The sequence below is a fragment of the Lipotes vexillifer genome, unplaced genomic scaffold, assembly GCF_000442215.2.
Source record: "Lipotes vexillifer unplaced genomic scaffold, Lipotes_vexillifer_v1.1 scaffold639, whole genome shotgun sequence".
Taxonomy (NCBI): Eukaryota; Metazoa; Chordata; class Mammalia; order Artiodactyla; family Lipotidae; genus Lipotes; species Lipotes vexillifer.
This window is the reverse complement of record NW_006786377.1, coordinates 492,410-514,978: the sequence shown is the minus strand read 5'-3', so window position 1 is coordinate 514,978 and position 22,569 is coordinate 492,410. Positions and strand designations below refer to the sequence as shown.

The 22,569-nt window shown below is 35.7% G+C and overlaps 1 protein-coding gene across 4 annotated transcripts in view; it reads left to right on the top strand.

Moving 5' to 3' along the window:
* The first annotated feature begins 10,316 nt into the window (after positions 1-10,316).
* Positions 10,317-22,569, top strand: part of OPRM1 (opioid receptor mu 1) — a 53,518-nt gene continuing 41,265 nt past the window's right edge. For all 4 annotated transcript variants that reach the window (XM_007458733.1, XM_007458734.1, XM_007458732.1 and 1 more), the window contains exon 1: positions 10,317-11,055. In XM_007458733.1, the coding sequence (XP_007458795.1) occupies positions 10,586-11,055 (470 nt within the window). In that variant the 5' untranslated portion in view covers positions 10,317-10,585. The remainder of the gene's footprint in view (positions 11,056-22,569) is intronic.

Below are 22,569 nucleotides of genomic sequence, written 5' to 3'. Positions count from 1 at the left end.
AATTGCTGTCATGATAAAAACTTTCCATAACTTATAAATTATTGAATTATACTGCTCAGACTGGAGCAGTAGATAGATAACCAACCTTTGGTCTAGATCATAACTTGGATACATCGCTTTCCTTCCTCTGAGTTGTTAGGTAGATTAAGACAGAAAATACAAATTTACAGAGCTCCCACTGTTGGCAGAACAATGGCATATATGACAACATCTGATTTCCAGAGTCCTTCTTAGGTATCATACTTCCAAAGGGTTAAAGTGGCAAATAATGCCACATTCTAGCACCTGTGAGCCAAGCTGGAATCTTACATTCATAGTCAGATTTTTTAGTCAAGATGTGTGTATGTTTTTAATTACATTTCAATCAAGTTAAAACGTTTTTTGTCTTTAAACTATTCATCCTCAGCAGTAATGTTTAAAAACAAAAGTGGGCTCTATGAAACATTTTCTAGAAATATATGAGTAAACTTGTTTAGTAATATTTGTTGCTCAATATCCTTAATCATTTACCCCTTTAAAAGAGAGGAGCAGAGTTTTCCAGTGTGTTTATCCTCGAACTCTAAACATTTTGGTTCCTGCCTTTTTAAGGCAGCCAAAAATCCAGAGGAAACAAGGACAATGTAGAGAGTTATATAAAGAGTCAACAACCAGTTGCAGTCAGAATACTTTCAAAGAATTGTGTATGAAATTCTAAGGAGAACTGAGAGATAGCTATGTACATTTAATTTAAATCACCAGTGCAAGTGTATGTGAGAGAATAATTAGCTTGAAAAATTCTATTAGCAATGTCATTCAAGTGCCCGAAATAATCAATGCATGTTGGCAAAACTTATAAAAATAAGTTTTATGAATTTATTCATATAACAAATGTTTATTGCGAACTCACTTTATGCCAGAAAATTCCCTGCCTTCATGAAATTAATATTAAATAGTAAAAAACTATATACATCCAAATAAAATATATAATAGGTTGGCTGGTGATAAGTGCTAAATAAAACTTTATTTTATGTAGTAAAATAAAGTTGCAATGGTGTGTCTGTTAGTTATCTATTACCACAATATTGCAGCGTTCAGCAATAGGTGTTTATTGCACGTGCGTCAACTCTGCTGATCTGGCTGGGGTTGACTGGATGTAGGATGATGAAGTTGATCTCAGGTGAGGTGATTGGGGCAACTCAGCTCTAATCCACGTGCTTCTCAACTTCCAGGAGGCCAGTCTGAGCAGGTTCTCAGAGACTTGGAAAGATATTTCCAGCAAATATGAGAAGGGGTGGGAGGGAGTAAATGCAGACAGTCAAGGCTTCTTGAGACCTAGACTCAGAACTGGCACACTTTCACTTCTAATTCATTCTACTGGCTAAAGAAAGTCATATTATAGAACCTAGACTCAGAGAACAGTGTAGGTCATCCCACCCACTGGGAGAGAGAACTGGAGAGTCAAGAGTAAACAGTATGGATACAAGGAGAGGTAAAAATGGGGCCAGTGATGCATTTACAGTGTGGAGGCTACTTGAAAAGAGTGGTCAAGAAAGAGGTTATTGATCTCTTTGATCCAATTGATCAGACACTTTAGGGAGGTGAAGGGGAGAGCCACTGGGATATCTAGAAGAAATACTTCAAGTGAAATGGCCATGAGGCAGAATGGAGAAAATGAGGGGAAGTGGTAGAATACAGGGTTACAGAGGTGGTAAGGGAGGTGAACTGGAGCAAAGATCCTTCAGGGCCTTGTAGGCCCTTGAAAGATCTTTGATTTTACTCTAAGTAAGATAAGAAGCCGTTTAAAGATTACGAGAAAAGGCAAAACATAATTTAATATTTAAGGGACTTACTACAACTAACGAAATGCTGGGTAGGCTAGTGGTTGCCATGAAAATTGAAAGATTAATTGAGAGCCATAGACAGATATGCACTTACAGACAATAAGAGGAATTGGTAAATTCTACATGTACGATCCTATATACAAAACTATGTATATAATACCTTAAAGGAAATTTAATGGTTATTGAAGGTAAAGTGATTTACACCCTGCTTATGTTGAATTTAGAAAATAGCCCAGCTAAGCAAAGGCTTCACTATAGCTATGACCTTGGATGTATTACTGCTATGCATTACTGCTATGCATATGTACATATGTGCCACATCTTCTTTATCCATTCATCTATCAATGGACACTTAGGTTGCTTCCATGTCCTGGGTATTGTAAATAGAGCTGCAATGAACATTTTGGTACATGACTCTTTTTGAATTATGGTTTTCTCAGGGTATATGCCCAGTAGTGGGATTGCTGGGTCATATGGTAGTTCTATTTTTAGTTTTTTAGGGAACCTCCATACTGTTCTCCATAGTGGCTGTACCAATTCACATTCCCACCAGCAGTGCGAGAGTGTTCCCTTTTCTCCACATCCTCTCCAGCATTTATTGTTTGTAGATTTTTTGATGATGGCCATTCTCACTGGTGTGAGATGATATCTCATTTTAGTTTTTTTTTTTTTTAATCATTGCAGTTTTGATTTGCATTTCTCTAATGATTAATGAAGTTGAGCATTCTTTCATGTGTTTGTTGCCAGTCTGTATATCTTCTTTGGAGAAGTGTCTGTTTAGGTCTTCTGCCCATTTTTGGATTGGGTTGTTTCATTTTTTGTTATTGAGCTGCATGAGCTGTTTATAAATTTTGGAAATTAATCCTTTGTCAGTTGCTTCATTTGCAAATATTTTCTCCCATTCTGAGGGTTGTCTTTTGGTCTTGTTTATGGTTTCCTTTGCTGTGCAAAAGCTTTTAAGTTTCATTAGGTCCCATTTGTTTATTTTTGTTTTCATTTCCATTTCCCTAGGAGGTGGGTCAAAAAGGATCTTGCTGTGATTGATATCACAGAGTGATCTGTTCACAGAGTGTTCTGTTTTCCTCTAAGAGTTTTATAGTGTCTGGCCTTACATTTAGGTCTTTAATCCATTTTGAGTTTATTTTTGTGTATGGTGTTAGGGAGTGTTCTAATTTCATTCTTTTACATGTAGCTATCCAGTTTTCCCAGCACCACTTATTGAAGAGGCTGTCTTTTCTCCATTGTATATTCTTGCCTCCTTTATCAAAAATAAGGTGACCATATGTGCTTGGGTTTATCTCTTGCCTTTCTATCCTGTTCCTTTGATCTATATTTCTGTTTTTGTGCCAGTACCATACTGTCTTGATTACTGTAGCTTTGTAGTATAGTCTGAAGTCAGGGAGCCTGATTCCTAAAGCTCCATTTTTCTTTCTCAAGATTGCTTTGCCTATTCAGGGTCGTGTTTCCATACAAATTGTGCAATTTTTTGTACTAGTTCTGTGAAAAATGCCATTGGTAGTTTGATAGGCATTGCATTGAATCTCTAGATTGATTTGGGTAGTAGAGTCATTTTCACAATATTGATTCTTCCAACTCAAGAACATGGTATATCTCTCCATCTGTTTGTATCATCTTTAATTTCTTTCATCAGTGTCTTATAGTTTTCTGCATACAGGTCTTTTGTCTCCTTAGGTAGGTTTATTCCTAGGTATTTTATTCTTTTTATTGCAGTGGTAAATGGGAGTGTTTCATTCATTTCTCTTTCAGATTTTTCATCATTAGTGCATAGGAATGCAAGAGATTTCTGTGCATTAATTTTGTATCCAGCTATTTTACCAAATTCATTCATTAGCTCTAATAGTTGTTGGGTAGCATCTTTAGGATTCTCTATGTATAGTATCATGTCATCTGCAAACAGTGACAGCTTTACTTCTTCTTTTCCCTGGGATTCCTTTTATTTCTTTTTCTTCTCTGATTGCTGTGGCTAAAGCTTCCAAAACAATGTTGAGTAATAGCGATGAGAGTGGGCAAGCTTGTCGTTTCCTGATCGTAGTGGAAATGGTTTCAGTTTTTCACCATTAAGGACGATGTTGGCTATTGGCTTGTCATATATGGCCTTCATTATGTTAAGTTCCCTCTATGCCTACTTTCTGGAGGGTTTTTATCATAAATGGGTGTTGAATACTGTCGAAAGCTTTTTCTGCATCTATTGAGATGATCATATGGTTTTTCTCCTTCAATTTGTTAATATGGTGTATCACATTGATTTCTTTGCATATCTTGAAGAATCCTTGCATTCCTGGGATAACCCCTACTTGATCATGGTGTATGATCCTTTCAATGTGCTGTTGGATTCTGTTTGCTAGCATTTTGTTGAGGAGTTTTTGCATCTATGTTCATCAGTGATATTGGCCTGTAGTTTTCTTTCTTTGTGACATCTTTGTCTGCTTTTGGTATCAGAGTGATGGTGGCCTCATAGAATGAGTTTGAGAGTGTTCCTCCCTCTGCTTTATTTTGGAAGAGTTTGAGAATGATAGGTGTTAGTGTTTCTCTAAATGTTTGATAGAATTTGCCTGTGAAGCCACCTGCTCCTGTGCTTTTGTTTGTTGGAAGATTTTTTATCACAGTTTCAATTTCAGTGCTTGTGATTGGTCTGTTCACATTTTCTATTTCCTCCTGGTTCAGTCTCAGAAGGTTGTGCTTTTCTAAGAGTTTGTCCATTTCTTCCAGATTGTCCATTTTATTGGCATAGAGTTGCTTGTAGTAATCTCTCATGATCCTTTGTATTTCTGCAGTGTCAGTTGCTACTTCTCCTTTTTCATTTCTAATTCTGTTGATTTGAGTCTTCTCCCTTTTTTTCTTGATGAGTCTGGCTAATGGTTTATCAATTTTGTTTATCTTCTCAAAGAACCAGCTTTTAGTTTTATTGTTCTTTGCTATTGTTTCCTTCATTTATTTTTCATTTATTTCTGATCTGATCTTTATGATTTCTTTCCTTCTGCTAACTTTGGGGGTTGTTTTGTTCTTGTTTCTCTAATTGCTTTAGGCATAAGGTTAGGTTGTTTATTTGAGATGTTTCTTGTTCTTAAGGTAGGAGTGTATTGCTATAAACTTCCCTCTTAGAACTGCTTTTGCTGCATCCCATAGGTTTTGGGTCATCGTGTTTTCATTGTCATCTGTTTCTAGGTATTTTTTGATTTCCTCTTTGATTTCTTCAGTGATCTCTTGGCTATTTAGTAGTGTATTGTTTAGCCTCCATGTGTTTGTAGTTTTTACAGATTTTTTTTCCTGTAATTGACATCTAGTCTCATTGTGGTTTGAAAAGATACTTGATATGATTTCAATTTTCTTAAATTTACCAAGGCTTGATTTGTGACCCAAGTTATGATCTATCCTTGAGAATGTTCCATGAGCACTTGAGAAGAAAGTGTATTCTGTTGTTTTTGGATGGAATGTCCTATAAATATCAATTAAGTCCATCCTGTTTAATGTATCATTTAAAGTTTGTGTTTCTTTATTTATTTTCATTTTGGATGATCTGTCCATTGGTAAAAGTGGGGTGTTAAAATCCCCTACTATGATTGTGTTACTGTCAATTTCCCCTTTTATAGCTCTTAACATTTGCCTTATGTATTGAGGTGCTCCCATGTTGGGTGCATAAATTATAATTGTCATATCTTCTTCTTGGATTGATCACTTGATTATTATGTAGTGTCCTTCTTTGTCTCTTGTAACAGTCTTTGTTTTAAAGTCTATTTTGTCTGATATGAGAATTGCTACTCCAGCTTTCTTTTGATTTCCATTTGCATGGAATATCTTTTTCCATCCCCTGACTTTCAGTCTGTATGTGTCCCTAGGTCTGAAGTGGGTCTCTTGTAGACAACATATATATGGGTCTTGTTTCTGTATCCATTCAGCCAGTCTATGTCTTTTGGTTGGAGCATTTAATCCATTTACTTTTAAGGTAATTATCCACATGTATGTACCTATTACCATTTTCTTAATTGTTTTGGGTTTGTTATTGTAGGTCTTTTCCTTCTCTTCTGTTTCCTGCCTAGAGAAGTTGTATTTACCTTTTGACCCAGAAGTAACTCCAGGAATGTATCTAAGATACTCTGACAAAAAAAATGTGAAAATCACAGGGCTTTTTATTGCACTAGTATTTGTAATAGCAGAAGTCAGAAAATTCAATGGATTAATGGACTGTAATGTCCAGTTTTATATATAAAATTGTTTATGATAAAAAAATTTATGGAGGAAACAACATTCTTAAAATTATTGTCTTTAAGCCAGAGATGAAGACAAAGTGGTGGGTAGAGAGTTGTTAAACTTCTTTAGAATGCACTTGACTTTGTATAATTCTTAGAGTGTATAAATCACTTAAAAAACTTAAATTGCTTATAATATATATTTTAATGTTTTAGAACTGAATTGAAAGAATTTATACCTAAAGTCATTTTCAAGTCTGTCAATTCTAATTCAACTTTTGTATAACATTAAATTATATTATGCAGTTAGTCTTACATAACATATTTTGGCATGTGTGAAAGCAAAATATGTGTGGACCGTATTTTCACTGGGATAGGTGCTCTATTGCACAGTGGAGAAGCCTCAGTCTGGTGCAGAGTTTCTCAACTGGAAATCAGGTTATTAGACAAAAATTTTAAAAAGATCTTTAGAAATAAAAACTTTCATAGTTAATAATTATATAAGAAAATAAAATTATTATTGGAGTTTATTCTCTTAATGGCTGTGTTCTCAAGGCTCAAATAGAAATGAAATTCCATATTTTAAGAAAGATATTTAGGCTTATGAATCACTTAAACTAAATGCTTGGTTGAATTATTTGAAAGAGTTGATTGAGCTGGACTCGTAGACACCACCTTCAGTCCCTTAAAAGAATCAGATTCTTTAGAGTTAATTCTATGATATTAAATAGAGCGTAATAATTTTAATAATTCTTCTTGCTAATCTCCAAGCTACATACAACAAGATATAAACAACCAAAAGACAAAGGACAAATTCTTTCATACACAAGCAGTCCTGCAAAGACCTCTTTGAAGTTGAATCTCATATTTTTATTTTACAGAGGAGGAAATCCAGTACCAGGAAGCATGAGTAACTTAACTAAGTCACAAGGAAGTAAATGGCAGAGCCTGGATTTTGAGCTGTTTTCTGATTTATCCCAGATGTCTCTGTCTCAGATATCTCTCTCTTAAGTTTATCAAGCTGAGGTAGTTTTGAAATTTTGTTTGTTAGCTTGTTTTATTTTTACCATGTAAATAAGGATATCTGTTCCATTTCACTGGATGTTTATGCAACAATACAGAGATCAGAATAATATTGTATTAAAATACATTTATAGTCTCATTAGTTATACAAATTTCAATGCTAAATAACAGAAAAATCTGTAAACAAATACATAAAATGTTCTTCTAGTGAAACCTTGGTTGCCCCTTCTTTTAATGAACTTCAAACCACTGTAATAGTTTCATGTGTAGTATTTATGTCTGTATTCCTCATTAATAGCTGTTAATCATGTGTTCCATTAACAGCCACTCTCCAAAATATCATGACTAAGCTATTAAAATAAGTGTGGGATGATGATGGCAGTTATATGAATAACTAAAGCCAATATATTTTGAAGTTCAAGGAAGAGGAGGGACTTTTAGTACTTGCCTAAGATCCAGCTTAGCTTTTACTGAATGCGTTGTTTTGAAGCAAATATTTTTATGAAAAAATGTGTGATATGGGTTTTATATCAATGGCAAATCTTGACTGATAGATAAGTTTTTCTTTCTTCAAATAGAAAATATAGGCTAAGTAAAAAATATCAACAAAGTCGCAGATATTGCTAGTATACAGGTAACATGGTAAGGCTCAAGGAAACTAAAGGTTATATGGTTAGAATCCATGTTATAGAAAATAATTAGACTTGTAATAAATTGACTTATTTATTTACAGTCCACCTCCTTTCACAAGAGACTTGAGGTTTCATGTAGACTTGAGACAACTCAGCTAAGAAATGTGCAATTATGGAGAAAAGGAAGAAAACCTCATAAGAGTAACTAAGATATAATGTAAACTGGAATTTCAAGTCTTTTTACAGAATATACCAAGTGGTATTTTTTTCTATAAAAGCTCTTTTCTGGGTTTCTCAAGGTTGTCTTGATATTTGAAAGAGAAATTAAGTTTTTTCTGCATATATCCAAATTGGATATTGAATAGATGGTACATACTGAGATATAGATGTTAATACAACTTCAGGGACGCCTTGCAATCGTGTCCAGAATATCCTGCATTCAAAACTGAGATAATAATTCTCCTTAATGAAAATTGAGAAAAGTAATAGAAAAGGAAAATATCAAATTTCAGTTAAAAATATATAGTTAAAGCTCAAATCCCTACTCCATAGAACGACTACACTTTTATAAAATAGAATGAAAAACAAAAATGTTTCTGGAGAAGGACAATGGAAACTGGATTTTGCTCTTTGACAGTAGTTCTAGAAGAAAAGTCACATGACCAGTTGATTTGTCTACATATAAAGTCCTGGCTGGTTGACAAAATATACTGAGTTAAAAAAAGATTAAAATGTTATCATTAGAGTATACTTGAAGTTTTTAAGCTGTGCCATTTAAAAAAATCACTCAAAGTATTTTAGATGACATTATTGTCTTAGTCATTTGGGGCTGCTATAACAAAATACCATAAACTGAGTGGCTTATAAACAACAGAAATTATTTCTCACAGTTCTGAAAGCTGGAGGTCTAAAATCATGGCGCCAACATGGTCAGGTTCTGGTAAGGGCTCTCTTCTGCACTGCAGACTGCCAAACTGCTGTCTTCTCATTGTACCCTCACATAGCAAAAAGGGAGCTAGGGAGATCTCTGGGGTTTCTTTTACAAGGGTAATAATCTCACTCATAAAGTTCCCACCCTCATGATCTGCTTACCTCCCAAAGACCCCATCTTCTAACACCATCACTCTGGGGGTTAGGATTTCAATACATGAATTGGGGGGAGGGGCACAAACATTCAGTCCATAGCATTTATGAAACATGCTAATTATTTTTCAGCTTTTTTTCCCACTGTTGAGAAAACTGTCACTCAGCCAGGTAAAGTAACATATACAAACTCCCTCAGCTAAAAAAGTTTTAAAAACGTACAAATCTAAGTTTCACAAAATGATCTGACTTCAAGGCAAGGGCTTATTATACTGTGCTTATTTGCCTTTCACATGAAGTAAGTTTAGACTGATTCTGTGTGTCCTCAAGAGATTGAATAATGGCAGATAAATTTCAGCTCAATGTGAGTGAATTAATATACTAGTTCATAGGAGAATATGTGGTAAGGGATTTTTATTCGTCTTTAGGAGATCTCTGTAGGTTTTTTGTTTTTTTTTTTTTGCTGAAATTATACCCTTCAACATAAAAAGATAAAAATAATACTGAACATTGGCAAAATCACCTATGATTAGTAGAGTTTACTGGTGTTATCTGTTTTCAAGACAAATGATAAAAATAATATTGGAATTAAACGTTCTTACCAAGCTCCCTACCTCACCCCTGTCCCTGCTCCCCAAGAATAAAGCTTTCTACAACCAATTGGGGATACTTAATGATAATGTTTTTGTTAAAATATATATACATAGACAAATATTCCCATGTACAGAAATGAGAATTACTTCAGAATTAGTGTTAACTTTACCAAAACATAGACAAACAAAACAAAACAAAACCTTACTCCTGGTTGATTTACAAATTTATTTATAAAGTAGACGCTCTTGTAGATTTAGAGTTGAGTTATCAAATTTTAAAATGTATCAGTAATCCTCAGCCTTGTGTGAGCTGTTCCAGTTCCAGATGTCTATGTATCGATAGTTTCTCCTGGAATGTCTACACTAGAAAACACTGAAATAATGCAAATGTTTGGTTTTCACAATCTTCTACTAAGAACACATGTAGGAAGTCTGGAGGTAAAACCAATAATTAATAATTCCAAACGTATGAGATTTATATATGGAATGTCACCGTTGTCTTTCTTTGACTTTTCTGGACACCACAACTCCCTGATTTCTGTACCCAGTTCCTATGCCTCTTCCTCACCAGGATAGAAATCAGATGCAAATAAAGTTTCTACTCTAGGGTAAATAAGGGAATATGGAGTAAAGGGAATAGGTTTCCTCTCTAAAAGTTTGTTTTTCATTTCTTTTTCAGAGAGGGAATCACTCTTGTTTCAGGCAGGTTTGAAGGGTTGGAAATTCTCACTTGGTGATAGGAAACACACGGTTACATTTTCGCGGACAGGCGGGTCTGAGGCAAGGAGATTCTGTACCCTGCCCCCAAACGATTGCTTAGGCAGTAAGGATGGAAGAGCGCTGGGGTGTAGGGTGGTCAGAGTTGCATCAAGTCAATGTCTTTCCTGTCATGTTATACTGAGAAAACGGCGCTGGAAAAAGAGTGATGTCAGCCCCCTTTCTTATGCTTTACAGCCTCCAAAAACCAACTCTCTGTTTGTCTCACTCCCAACCCCTTCTCTCCAACTGGTTCTGCCCCTCCTTAGAGGTGTTTGCACAGAGGAGTGCCGAGTGAGGAAACCAAGTCGTTGGATCGCTTTGCGCAAAATCCACTTCTCTCTCCTCCCTCCGCTCCAGCCTCTGGATCCCGCACAGCCCTCCTTCCCCTCCCCCCAGCGGTGTGGGGTTGACGATGTGTCTGTGTACTTCTAAGGTGGGAGGGGGCTACAAGCAGAGGATGCCGTCCGATGCTTAGCTCTCTCCTTCTGCCTGACTCTGCTCTCTGGCTCCGCAAGGGTTGGTCTATAAGAAATAGCCGGAGCTGTGGCAGCGGCGAGAGGAAGCCGCGGAGGCGCGTAGACCCTGAAAGTCCGGGCGCTCGCGGTTACTCGCAACGTGGTCCCAGCCGGCCGGTCTTCAGCACCATGGACAGCAGCACGGTCCCCAAGAACGCCAGCAATTGCACTGATCCCTTCACGCCCTATTCAAGTTGCTCCCCGGGACCTAGCCCTAGTTCCTGGGTCAACTTCTCCCACTTAGAAGGCAACCTGTCCGACCCATGCGGTCCGAACCGCACCGAGCTGGGCGGGAGCGACAGCCTGTGCCCTTCGACCGGCAGTCCTTCCATGATCACGGCCATCACCATCATGGCCCTCTACTCCATTGTGTGCGTGGTGGGTCTCTTCGGAAACTTCCTGGTCATGTATGTGATTGTCAGGTAAGGAAGGCTACAGGGCTCCGAGTGTAGATTTCAGTGGCTAATAGGGGCATAAAGGGTGTCCGGCGGGAGGGTGAGAAAAGGGAGGTAAACAGGGGAGAGTATGGAGGTGACAGTGGATGGAGTGGTTGCTGTTTGAGTACAAACTCCTACTTTTCTATTCTTCGCTCCGTTGATAAAGACATAATCCAAAATTTTGGGAGCAGAGAAGTTGCTCTGGTAAAACTATAAAGCTCTGGCAAAAAAAAAAAAAGTCTATCTTACAGCTTGCTTATACTGAGCCAAGAGGGCTCTTAGCTCTTGAGCACAGTGTCCCACAGTCCCTTCCAAAGGAGCTGTGGAAAGAATAATTTGTGAATAATGGAAGAGAAATTCTAGTTATTTTACCCCTAATTGGGGGGAGGAGAGGCAGGGTTCCTGCTCAGTTCTTTCCAGAGATGAACCTTGGCAACTTTCCTACTCCTTCTGGTGCCAGGGTATTTTGCTGCACCACTGGCCCACCTTCCTCTTCCTTGGTCATAGCAGCCCTTATTCCACTCTTCCTTCCATCCTGAGGCCACACTCACAGAGGAAGTTTTTCTGGTGTCTTTCCACAGTAAATAGTGTCGTATTGCTGTAACAAACATGACAGCTGTGTTGTCTAGGCCAGTTTGCAGTTGGCAGCTGCAGATCTGCTAGGAGAGTCACAAACTGAATGGGAATAGGTAGGGTGGTTCAGAACTGCAGGACATGACAGTTTTTCAATGCCTCCAAAAGCTGAAACTAGTTAGAAGTGACCAAAGGCAGCATAATTCTGGATTATAAACTATTATATAACAAGTTGTAATGGTTGCTCTGGAAAAATTAAGAAGTGTCTTTATCCAATGAAATTATTTCAAAAGAGTCCATGGCCCACTTTCTATTTGCCCAGATGTTCCAGGTTTATCTGGCAAAGAGTGTGCAAACTCTCAGCATTGAGATTGATGTAAATAGATTGTTAGTGTTGATGTGCATATTCAAATCCTACATGCTAATATGGAATACTATATTTTCACTTTTGTTGAAGTAGATAATTATTTTAATACTTTGAAATGGCTCCTGATTTAGGATTTTCTTTCTACTAGGGGTTCTATGTATGTAGCAAGCATGGCATTTTCATATTTGGCTACAATATTGGCTTCATCTATTCAGCAAGTATTGCAGGTTTCAATGGAGCTCTTTAATCATTTAACAATCATTTTCTCCATTATGCCTCCATTATCAACGTGCTGCAAGTTGCTTATCAATTCTTTCTACTTTGATGTACGATTTCTTTAATTAATGATTGTTAAAGAGTAAAACTAATTTTCCTGATCTTTTGATGAGGAATAAGATAAGTAGTTTCTCTGAGAAAAGAGCACCATCTATTGCAAAGAAAGCTAACAACAAAAGGAAAAATGCAGGGAGAAAATCAATGGAAGAATTTATTTTTTAAAACATTACTTTATGTAATTCAGTATAAAGCTTCATATCAAAGACAAAAACTGTCTCTTTTGCATTTATGATAATAAAAATAACAATTAAAGGTCTGCTTCACGAAGGGAAAATGTTTCTCATTTCTCCTAAGAAAATTCATAGAATCATGAGCTTATAGAGCTAGAAGGGAAACTAGAGCTTTTCTAGGCTAGGTGATTAAAATGTGGCAGAGAAAACATAAATGATTTCTCCAAGGACAGATGATTCATTAGTTCAGTACCACGGAATTGTTCTTAGCCAATATAATTTTGTGTTTATTAGACTGGCAAATCATGATTTGAGTTAATTCAACTAGAAGATTGACAGAGTAGGTTTAGATAATAATGTGGAAATAATAAATCAGTCCAAATTTACGTCTGTAATCCTGGATAATGAAGGATAAATAGAAATTACCAAACCATCTTGATACCCTGCCATCTCAGACATAATCTTTTATGCTCTGTTATTGCTTCTCTTGGTATTTTCCTTCCTGACTTTTCTCCTCTCTAGTTTATGCTTTTCTATAAAGCGAGAGCCAATAGAGCAGCAGCTGGCTGTGAAATAAGCAGATTTGTTTTATTCTAGTGTTTAAGAGATTACTACTTGGGTGAGTTTGTTCTAAAGGCATTAAAATGTAAAACCTCTGAACTTCTGATGACTTGGAAAAGGATGGTGACACTGTCTCTGAGAACATGATATTATGCTTTACTTTTCTGTGCTTAAAGTTTTAACAAAATACATTCACTTTTTTTATACAACAGAAACTAACCCAACATTGTAAAGCAATTATACTCCAATAAATGTGTTAAAAGAAGATCAAAAAAAAAAGGGGACCCCAAACACCCACCTGTGGCAAGCCAGGTGTTTAATTCCAAGGTCAGGTGATCCTCTGGGTATATGACTGTGAAACAGAAAAATAGTTCAGTGATAAATGAAGTGATGAGGAAAGCCTCTGGGGAGTGAAGAAACTATATCTATTTAGCTGAGAAATTTAACTGGACTGTCTCCAGGCTGTGGTTATTTCACTACAAAATGATCAGTTCGGGGACATTATTGCCTCTGTTAGAAAGCTGAATATAATGCTGCATCTATTAAAGTACTGAGGTGAAATGCTTACTTCCTGCTATTATTTAAAATTCAACAAATACTTTTGAATTTTCAAGTAGTTATGGTTTCCTAACCAGATTAAGATTACATTTATTAGAATGTCTTAACACATTGAGTGAACCATGAGGTCCACTGACTATGGCAACAAAAAACAACAACAAAAATAACAGGTAATATAGATGCCATGAATGATTAATGATTTTCAGTTCTGTATCTTAACTCCACCATCATCATAACTTCATCAACAACATTATTAAATAATATAACAAGTAACATTCTTACACAGTGCTGTTCTAAGGAACATAAGGGAGGAAAAGAGATATTGCTACATGATCTAAAGTTTTAAAATTCAGATGTTGAATGATAGACTGTTATAACTGTTCATTATCTGAAAGCTTTTTTGGTTTTAAAGAAAAAAATTACTTGCATGGTAACTATATATTAAAACTTACCACAGTTATTCTGGAAAAATAAGGTGATAAAAATATTACAATATGTGGCAATCATTTAAAATGGGATAATAGTATATTATTGTCAAGAATGTTTTAAAGAAAAAAAAAATCAATCAAAATAATACACAAAGTTATAGCCACCAGGAGTGTTTCACTTAGTGAAAATATTTGACCAAAGCATAGAATTAACCATAACTGTAAAAACTGATATAGTCCCAGATGTATTTATTTTGTGAGTTTTTTTTAAGAGATTTGTCCATTTAGTTATGGTCTATGCAGACACTGTTGGAAAAAGTAAAGGGTTAGAAACTGTTAGATCTCTGGGGGCTATGTAAGCCATCCTTCCAAATAAAGTTCCAATGAAGGGTGCCAAATTATATGGCCTTTTTTTTAAGATTATTTCTTAACTTGACGAGATGAATTCTCAATATGACTAGTTATCAGATAAGAGCATTTAAATATATGCAAGATGGTATTATCTTTGATTTCACTAAGAAGTATTTCTAATTTTAAAACATGTCCTATGGTCTCTGTGTATTAAATATTATTACATATTTGATTCAGGTTTAAAGTACAGAATGATCAGTGGAGAGATCCTAGTAACATCTATCACAATGTGAACTGTAACTGCTGTTTCCCGTACAGGTGCTAATTCTGCTGGGAACACCTCTTTCTCAGTGTGTCCTGACAACACTAAATGGTTTTTCATTTCCTCCGTTGTAAGCTATGTCTCTGTCATTTGCATAGAGTTATCACTGAATTTCTTTTCCTTCTCTCCTTTCATGAATGAGCTATCTTATACTTTATGAAATATTTCCAACATAAAGAAATATATAGAGAATAATATGATTCTTCACCTTTAAACATTATGTATAATTATGATAATTATATATACCTCTAATAATATATATGTTATATTATATATATTATATATTTATATATACATAATACATAATTGTACATAATTTACATATTGGATACAAAACATAGTGTAATATATAATACATAATTGTATATGCATAATAATATATATAAGAAGCCATCTCTCTTCTCCCATTATACTCCCTCCCCTGAGACTATCACTATTGTAAATTTGGTGGTTATTATTCATATACATATTGTTAAAATTTTATTTCACATGTGTGTTTCCACAAATGAAGGGTAATCATTTAAACATGCTCTTCAAACTGCATATATTATTTATATTTTATATTAATGTTGATATACATAATTTCACTATTTGCCCAGAGTTGTTCTAGTTCCGGCAGATCGAGGATAGAAAAAAAAGTCAAACAAAACAACATAAAAGCAAACAAACAAACAAAAACTCAGGTCATTACCTCTCCTATATCCTTTTAATCTATCTCTAAGGATGTGTTTTAAATTAATCTAAAGATTTCTTTGTGTTTTCCCATAGTGACAAATATTTCCATGTTACTTATCTACAATACTCAAAAAAATGTTTTCAGCAACTGATGCAACAAATATATCTGTTCATGAATATAACCCAGGCATAATTTCTCCACTTCTAAGAAGGAAATAGAAATAATTTCTGACAACTTCAAAATGTCATTCAAGATAAATACTGGCAATATTTACTTTGGGGTTTTGTAAGCCTTGGAGGACCCCTTACACGTAAAAGCTGAAATGTTATTTCTTCTAGTAATGCACTTTAGTTATGAATTGAAACCAAATTGTTTCAGTTAGCAGGAAAAGATAAACTCATTTCAATAGATAATAGCTGATTCACTTTGTTATAAAGCAGAAACTAACACACCATTGTAAAGCAATTATAGTCCAATAAAGATGTTAAAAAAAAGAATACATATTTCTTAAGAATCCTGTCTTATAACTTCTGTTCTAAATCTTAGTTATAGAATTGTCATCATATAAATTAAAACAAGTTGCTAAACACTAAAAAAAAAAGGAGCATTTTTAAATATATTGATAAATACGAAGACTAAATGTTGAGTGGAATTTTAAAATATGAGACTTTCATTTTCTCCTAATTCATAGAGAAATTACCTGAATATTTGTCTTCAGAAATTAATCACATTCTGTAGCACAGGGATATCAGCTCGGTGCTTTGTGACCACCTGGAGGGGTGGGATAGGGAGGGTGGGAGGGAGGGAGACGCAAGAGGGAAGAGATATGGGAACATATGTGTATGTATAACTGATTCACTTTGTTATAAAGCAGAAACTAACACAGCATTGTAAAGCAATTATACCCCAATAAAGATGTTATAAAAAAAAAGAAATTAATCACATTCTGGATGTTGCATTGCAAAACTGATCAGAGAGATAGTGGCTCTACCGAATCTAACCAAGTGAACCTCTATAAGCCAATGGGTAGGGCAGGTAGGGCTTTTACACATGATGAAACACGTGATGGATTCTATCAGATGAGAGAGAGAGATCAATCTATTCTAGATATCAGTTTCTGTCTAGGCAAGAATATTATCAAGTACAGTTTGCTTTTTTAATTCAATCATGTATTAGTTTGTCATTTGCATATATTTAAACTTCTGTTTTTAGAAATACAAGGGAATCAATCTAATTTTGAGAATTTTATTTCAATATGCAGAATTAAACGGACCACATAAGTTTTTAAATCGGAGCACCATACCTAGGTATCTAGTGACAGACTGATAATTGAAACATATGGATATCCATTTTGTTTTCAAGCTATTCCCTCTAATTTTGATAAATGATAATACAAACATAAAACTTGTCTTCATGCCATGAACTCACTGTCATATTTAATATGGAACTTAGCTTGTGGATTTTCTTCTTCAGCTGTTTTTAAAATATTCCCTTGAAGAATGTTGCATACGTAGTCCACCTTCATTATTCATAGATTCTGCATTTGCAAACAACCTTACTTGCTAAAATTTATCTGCAACCCTAAAATCCGTATTCATGGGCTTTTGGGGTCTGTCACAGACAAGTGCAGAGTTGCTCTGATGGGCAAATTCCTAGCTGAGGTCAAACGAAACAACACTCTGCCTTCCTGTTTCAGCTCTCAGTGTAAATATTTCCTTTCTGAGGTCTATTTAGGGCCACATTTTTAGCGTTTTTGATGGTTTTGTTGTTGGTGATTTCACTGTTTAAAATAGCCCCAGGTGGGGCTTCCCTGGTGGCGCAGTGGTTGAGAGTCCGCCTGACGATGCAGGGGACATGGGTTCGTGCCCCGGTCTGGGAGGATGCCACATGCCGCGGAGCGGCTAGGCCCGTGAGCCATGGCCGCTGAGCCTGCGCGTCCGGAGCCTGTGCTCTGCAATGGGAGAGACCACAACAGTGAGAGGCCCGCGTACCGCAAAAATAATAATAATAATAAATAAGTAAATAAAATGGCCCCAGGTGGATTGACATGTACCCACTGTTACATTTAAAATAGAGAACCAACAAGGACAGTTTCCTGTATAGCACGGGAAACTCTGCTCAATATTCTGTAATAACCCAAATGGGAAAAGAATTTGAAAAAAATAGATACATGCATGTGTATATCTGAAACACTTTGCTGTACACCTGAAACTAACACAACATTGTTAATCAGCTATACTCCAATATAAAATAAAAGTTTTTTAAATGACCCCAGGTGTAGTGTTGAATTGCTGTGCAGTGTCCTAAGCACAAGATGGCTGTGAGGTACCTAATGGGAAAAGGAGGCGTATTAGATAAGCTTCATGTGGGTGTTATAGGAGTTCAGAGTCAATGAATCAACAATATATATTAAATAATATGCCTTTAAACAGGAACACACATAACAGAACGTTATGTATTGATTAGTTGATGAAAATGTGATTGGAGGCTCACAGGAACCTCCCCCTGTATTTATTTGCTCCAGAAGCAAAGCTTCAGTCTTCTCTAATTCAGTAGGTAAAGCAAGTCTGTAGAACAAAACTACCATGAATAATGAGAATTGACTGTAATAACTTTTTATTTTTTCACTCTTTAAAATTTTACTTTCTATGTTTAAATTATAAGAGTAACAATCTATTTCCCACTCAAAGTTTGTGGACTTATGTGTAGGTATATATGTGTTTTATTTGAATTTATTATTTGCTGATATCAATCCACTGGTACAGCTCAGTTTTCATAATTTTGCATATTGAAATAAAATTCTCGAAATTAAATTGATTCCCTTATATTTCTAAAAATAGAAGTTTAAATATAATTGGGATTATGTAATAACCCCATGTGAATGTCTAGATTATACTTACAATTTAGGATTTAGTTCAGTTGTCTGAAGTCTTATGCTTCTACTTCCGGTGAAGCTCTAAACTCCAGAAAGAAAACTTTCACCTAATAAGTAGTATGTAATTGCACTATAGTCATACAATCACAACTATTACTTGATATTTTTTTGTTTGCTAATCACTTTACTTTTAAAATTTTTATTTTATATTGGAGTATAGCTCACTTACAATGTTGTGTTAGTTTCAGGTGTACAGCAAAGTGATTTAGTTATACATACACCTACACCTATTCTTTTTCAGATTCTTTTCCCATATAGGTTATTACAGAACATTGAGTGGAGTTCCCTGTGTTATACAGTAGGTCTTTGTTGATTATCTATTTTATATATAGCGTACTTGATACTTTTACTCAATAAACTTTGGAGTAATTTTTAAGCCACAAAATTCTTACTCTAGTTTTCAATTAGAAACTAAACTGCCTACAATTTAATGGCTCCAGGTGTGTGAATTAGCCTGGTCCCTCCACACTGAGAAAGGTGAGAATGCTCAAATAAAGTAGGGATGTAATCTGGAACCTAAAAACCTATTTGCTACCAAGATGTTTTCATGAGCCGATGTAAAGTTTGGATTTAAATGATTCTGAAGTAAGAATCTCACCTCATTTTACGATATTTAGGTGCACATACAACTCACACCCATCAGGTGAAGAGGGATCACCTCTCAGTCTACCCCAGGGGGTGACAAATGTTTACTGTAAAGGGCCAGAAAGTCGATATATTAGGCTTTGCAACCACATGGTCTCTGGTCACAATTATTCCACTCTGCCACTGTAGGCCCAAAGTAGCCATGGACAAAATTCAAATGAATGGACATGACTATGTTCCAATAAAACTTTAGGTAGACGCTAAAATTTGAATTTCCGTATAATTTTCACATGCCTCAAAATATTATTTTTCTCAACCGTTAAAAAATATATAACTACCTACAAACTTATTTTTGTTTTTTGATTATTCTAACTGTGAAGATGTAAAAGGCAGACATGTAAAAACTTAGCTCCTAAAATATTTCTCATTAATGATAAAAAAGAGATTGATTTTCTAACTAGCATTTTTTAATAATTTTGCCTAATCTTTTAGTTGACTTTTATGAAAATCCATACATTTGATTATCAGGAAAATAATCATGCCACACCTTCTTTTGTTAACTCATTTTACAAGAATGAAACGATTCTTCATTCAGTACAAAAAAATGCAAACCTTCATTTTGGTTTACTTGATTATACAATGCAAATGATTCCATAATAAGTGTTACCAAATTACTTCCTTGTAGCAGCCTCAGATTAAAAACAGCCAAACTAGTTATTATACATATAAAAAAATTAAAATACAACTTAGAATGTAAAATCATTCCTAGCTGACAGATTTGGCCCACAAGCTGTCATTTGCCAAACTCTGGTACAAACGTGCTAAATAAAACTTAGTGGTCATAAAAAAGAACATATTTCCTTCTTTGGCAAATTTGATTGCATTTTGTTGTTTACTAGATGGAAACAAAGCATTTTGTAAAAGTAACCTAGTACCACCTTGCAGTATTTTTCAACATGAGGAAATATCAATACAAAATGAAGTTTAACACAAATAAGAAAAGTGGTCATAGATTTTTACGACAGAGGATACTGCGTTTCTGAAACTGATGTCGAAGTTAAAATAGTTAAAATCACACAGGATCATCTCCATGTCACCCCAGGTGTCCACCTTCAACCCCCAACTCTTCATCCAACCCAGACAAACCGCAATATTCATTACCACTCTTGGCCAGTGATTAAGGAGTAAGTGCTTAGAAAATAGCGGTTCTTAAAAATTTCCATCTATTAAATATGCTTTGTGGTTATCTTAAATCAGTGCAATTTTCTAGGCCTTTCCACAGTATTTTCATCTTCAATCATTTGAAGCTTTCAGGAAAAATTGAAATTGTCATCTGTAAATTCACATTAACTTCTTAGCAAATATGAAATCTGTCCTCAAAGACACCTATGCCTACACACACACCCACCCCCATGCACCCAGATGGTGACTGGCAGCTTCATTGCCCTCCACCTCCCTTTAGGCCCTTTGAAGCACAAAAGCTCATTGCTCGGATTTTTTTTCCTCTTCTTTGTGACTTACGTAACTTGCTCATTTTTTTTTAATTTGTTTTCTGTGGTTCTCAAAAGTCGCCTTGAAAAATGTTATTCCCTGTGTTTTAGAACTTAGACTGTCCAGCTGCATAAAGAGGACTAGGGTAAGCCTAGGTGTTCTGTGGTATTTGTAATCCCTTGACTTCCCGCCCATGGTTTCCCTCAATCATTTCCTAAAACTCACTGAAATCTCCTCCCTGCCTGATTTCTCATCTTTAATTCAGTCCCCATCTGTATCCAAATGACTGCTTCTTTGACCACTTGTGTTCAGAGAAAACTTTCAGCCAGATGGCCACCAGGTACAAGTTTGCAAGGAGAGCTAAGTTAGGGAGAGTTTTACCCGGGTGACAAAGAGTCCAGCTGAAGAATGCTACAGTTCCCAGAATCTCTTAGGTGAGAGTTGGATCTAAATTCTAGCAAGAAACCCAGACAGGATAAAATGAATAATAAAATTTGAATTTCCTTCCAATGAACTCATAGAACATCAGAGCTATTGCATAAATCCTTGCAACGCACTTAAGAGACAAAGGAGAAGACCTCCCAGATATTCCATTCCAGTGGTTCTCAATCCTGGTTGCACATCAGATTCACCTGGGAAGCCTTTAAAAAAAAGAAAGAAAGAAAACCCACTTCCACCTAAGGCTAATTAAATTAGAAACTCTGGGCATAACTCCCGGGCACAGGTAGGTCTAAAAGCTCCCTTGGTGAGTCTAATGTGCAGTCGAGATTGGGGCACACAGATCTGGACCAACCTACCTGTTTCATGGATGAGAGAGCAGTCCTTTTTGACAAGGAGGTTTAAGAGATCTGTCCATGTTTCATTTCTCTGAACATTATGAAGCTGCTTGGAGAATAAAGAGTAAATTAAACTACCTCCCAGAAAAGCTAAAGCTCAGGATGTTTTAACAATTTTCCTAAAGTTGACCAATCATCTCCCTTCATAGCAGGCATACTGGCATGGAAACAGTGCTAATTCTGGAATGAGGAATACTAATCATATTCAACCTCACATAAATTTTAGGTCCAAATTAGATAAGATCTATGGAAATGGGTGGTAAATTCTAAAAGTGCTATATGAGAGAAATAAGTTTTGTTATTTGCTTCCCTCCCACTGGGAATTTCTTCCCTTCCCTCCCACTGGGCTCACACCATCGGCATGCAAGATCTCAACATTCACCCACTACTCCTGCCTTACCATAGATCAATCATATTATTATTCTTACATTTTGAAATGCAGTTTATCATTTTGGAATCACAGTTTCTGCAGAGGCAAGGCAAGGCATTGCATGGGTGTTACTGTTGTCATTCTTTGATTCATTCCAATGCACTGGATCACTCCAATATCATTTTGTTTAGCAACCATGATGATGGGAAGAGAATTCTAAGGACACATAACTGCAGTTTACTTGGCTCCCTGTTGATAAGTCTTTCTATATTATATGATAAGTTAATGGAGAAAAAAGACGCAAACCAATTATTGTTTTTGAAAAAGAATAGCTATATTTAACTTAAATATTTCACATTTAAATTGGTGTCACAGTCCAAGTGTCTAAAGCAGAATCCAAGTCTAAATGCTGACTGCATATAATGAAACTCCTTTTTACCCAGCAGAGTAGTTTACTTGAATTAAAAGAAATAACTTATAATAATGGTGTCCTTTGAACACGAGCTTTGGAAATTCAGGAATTTTAACATACCATCCCTGTGAAAAGTCCTGGCTTCTGTTATGAGTCTGACTCACTAATCACAGTAAAACTGTTAAAAAGATGGAGGTCTTCATGGAGGATGTATTTGTGATGGTACAGTGAGTCCACGTGAATGTCTATTCCTAACACCTTCATAATGGATTTTTCCAGGACTTGCAAGGCAATGCCTGTCAACTTTTAAACCAGAGTAGTAAACTCTATAAACAAAGCAAGCACAAGATAGAAAATAATATCCTTGAGACCCACTCAAGAGAACTGAGAACTGAGAGTTCTCTGAGAGTATTCCAAGTACAGAAACTGTGGAACAAGGAGATCAGCGAAAGAAAAGCCCTTTGCTTCTGAGCATTTTTTCACTGAAACACTGGGTTCAGTGCCACTGAAAGGTTGAGCATTTTGTGG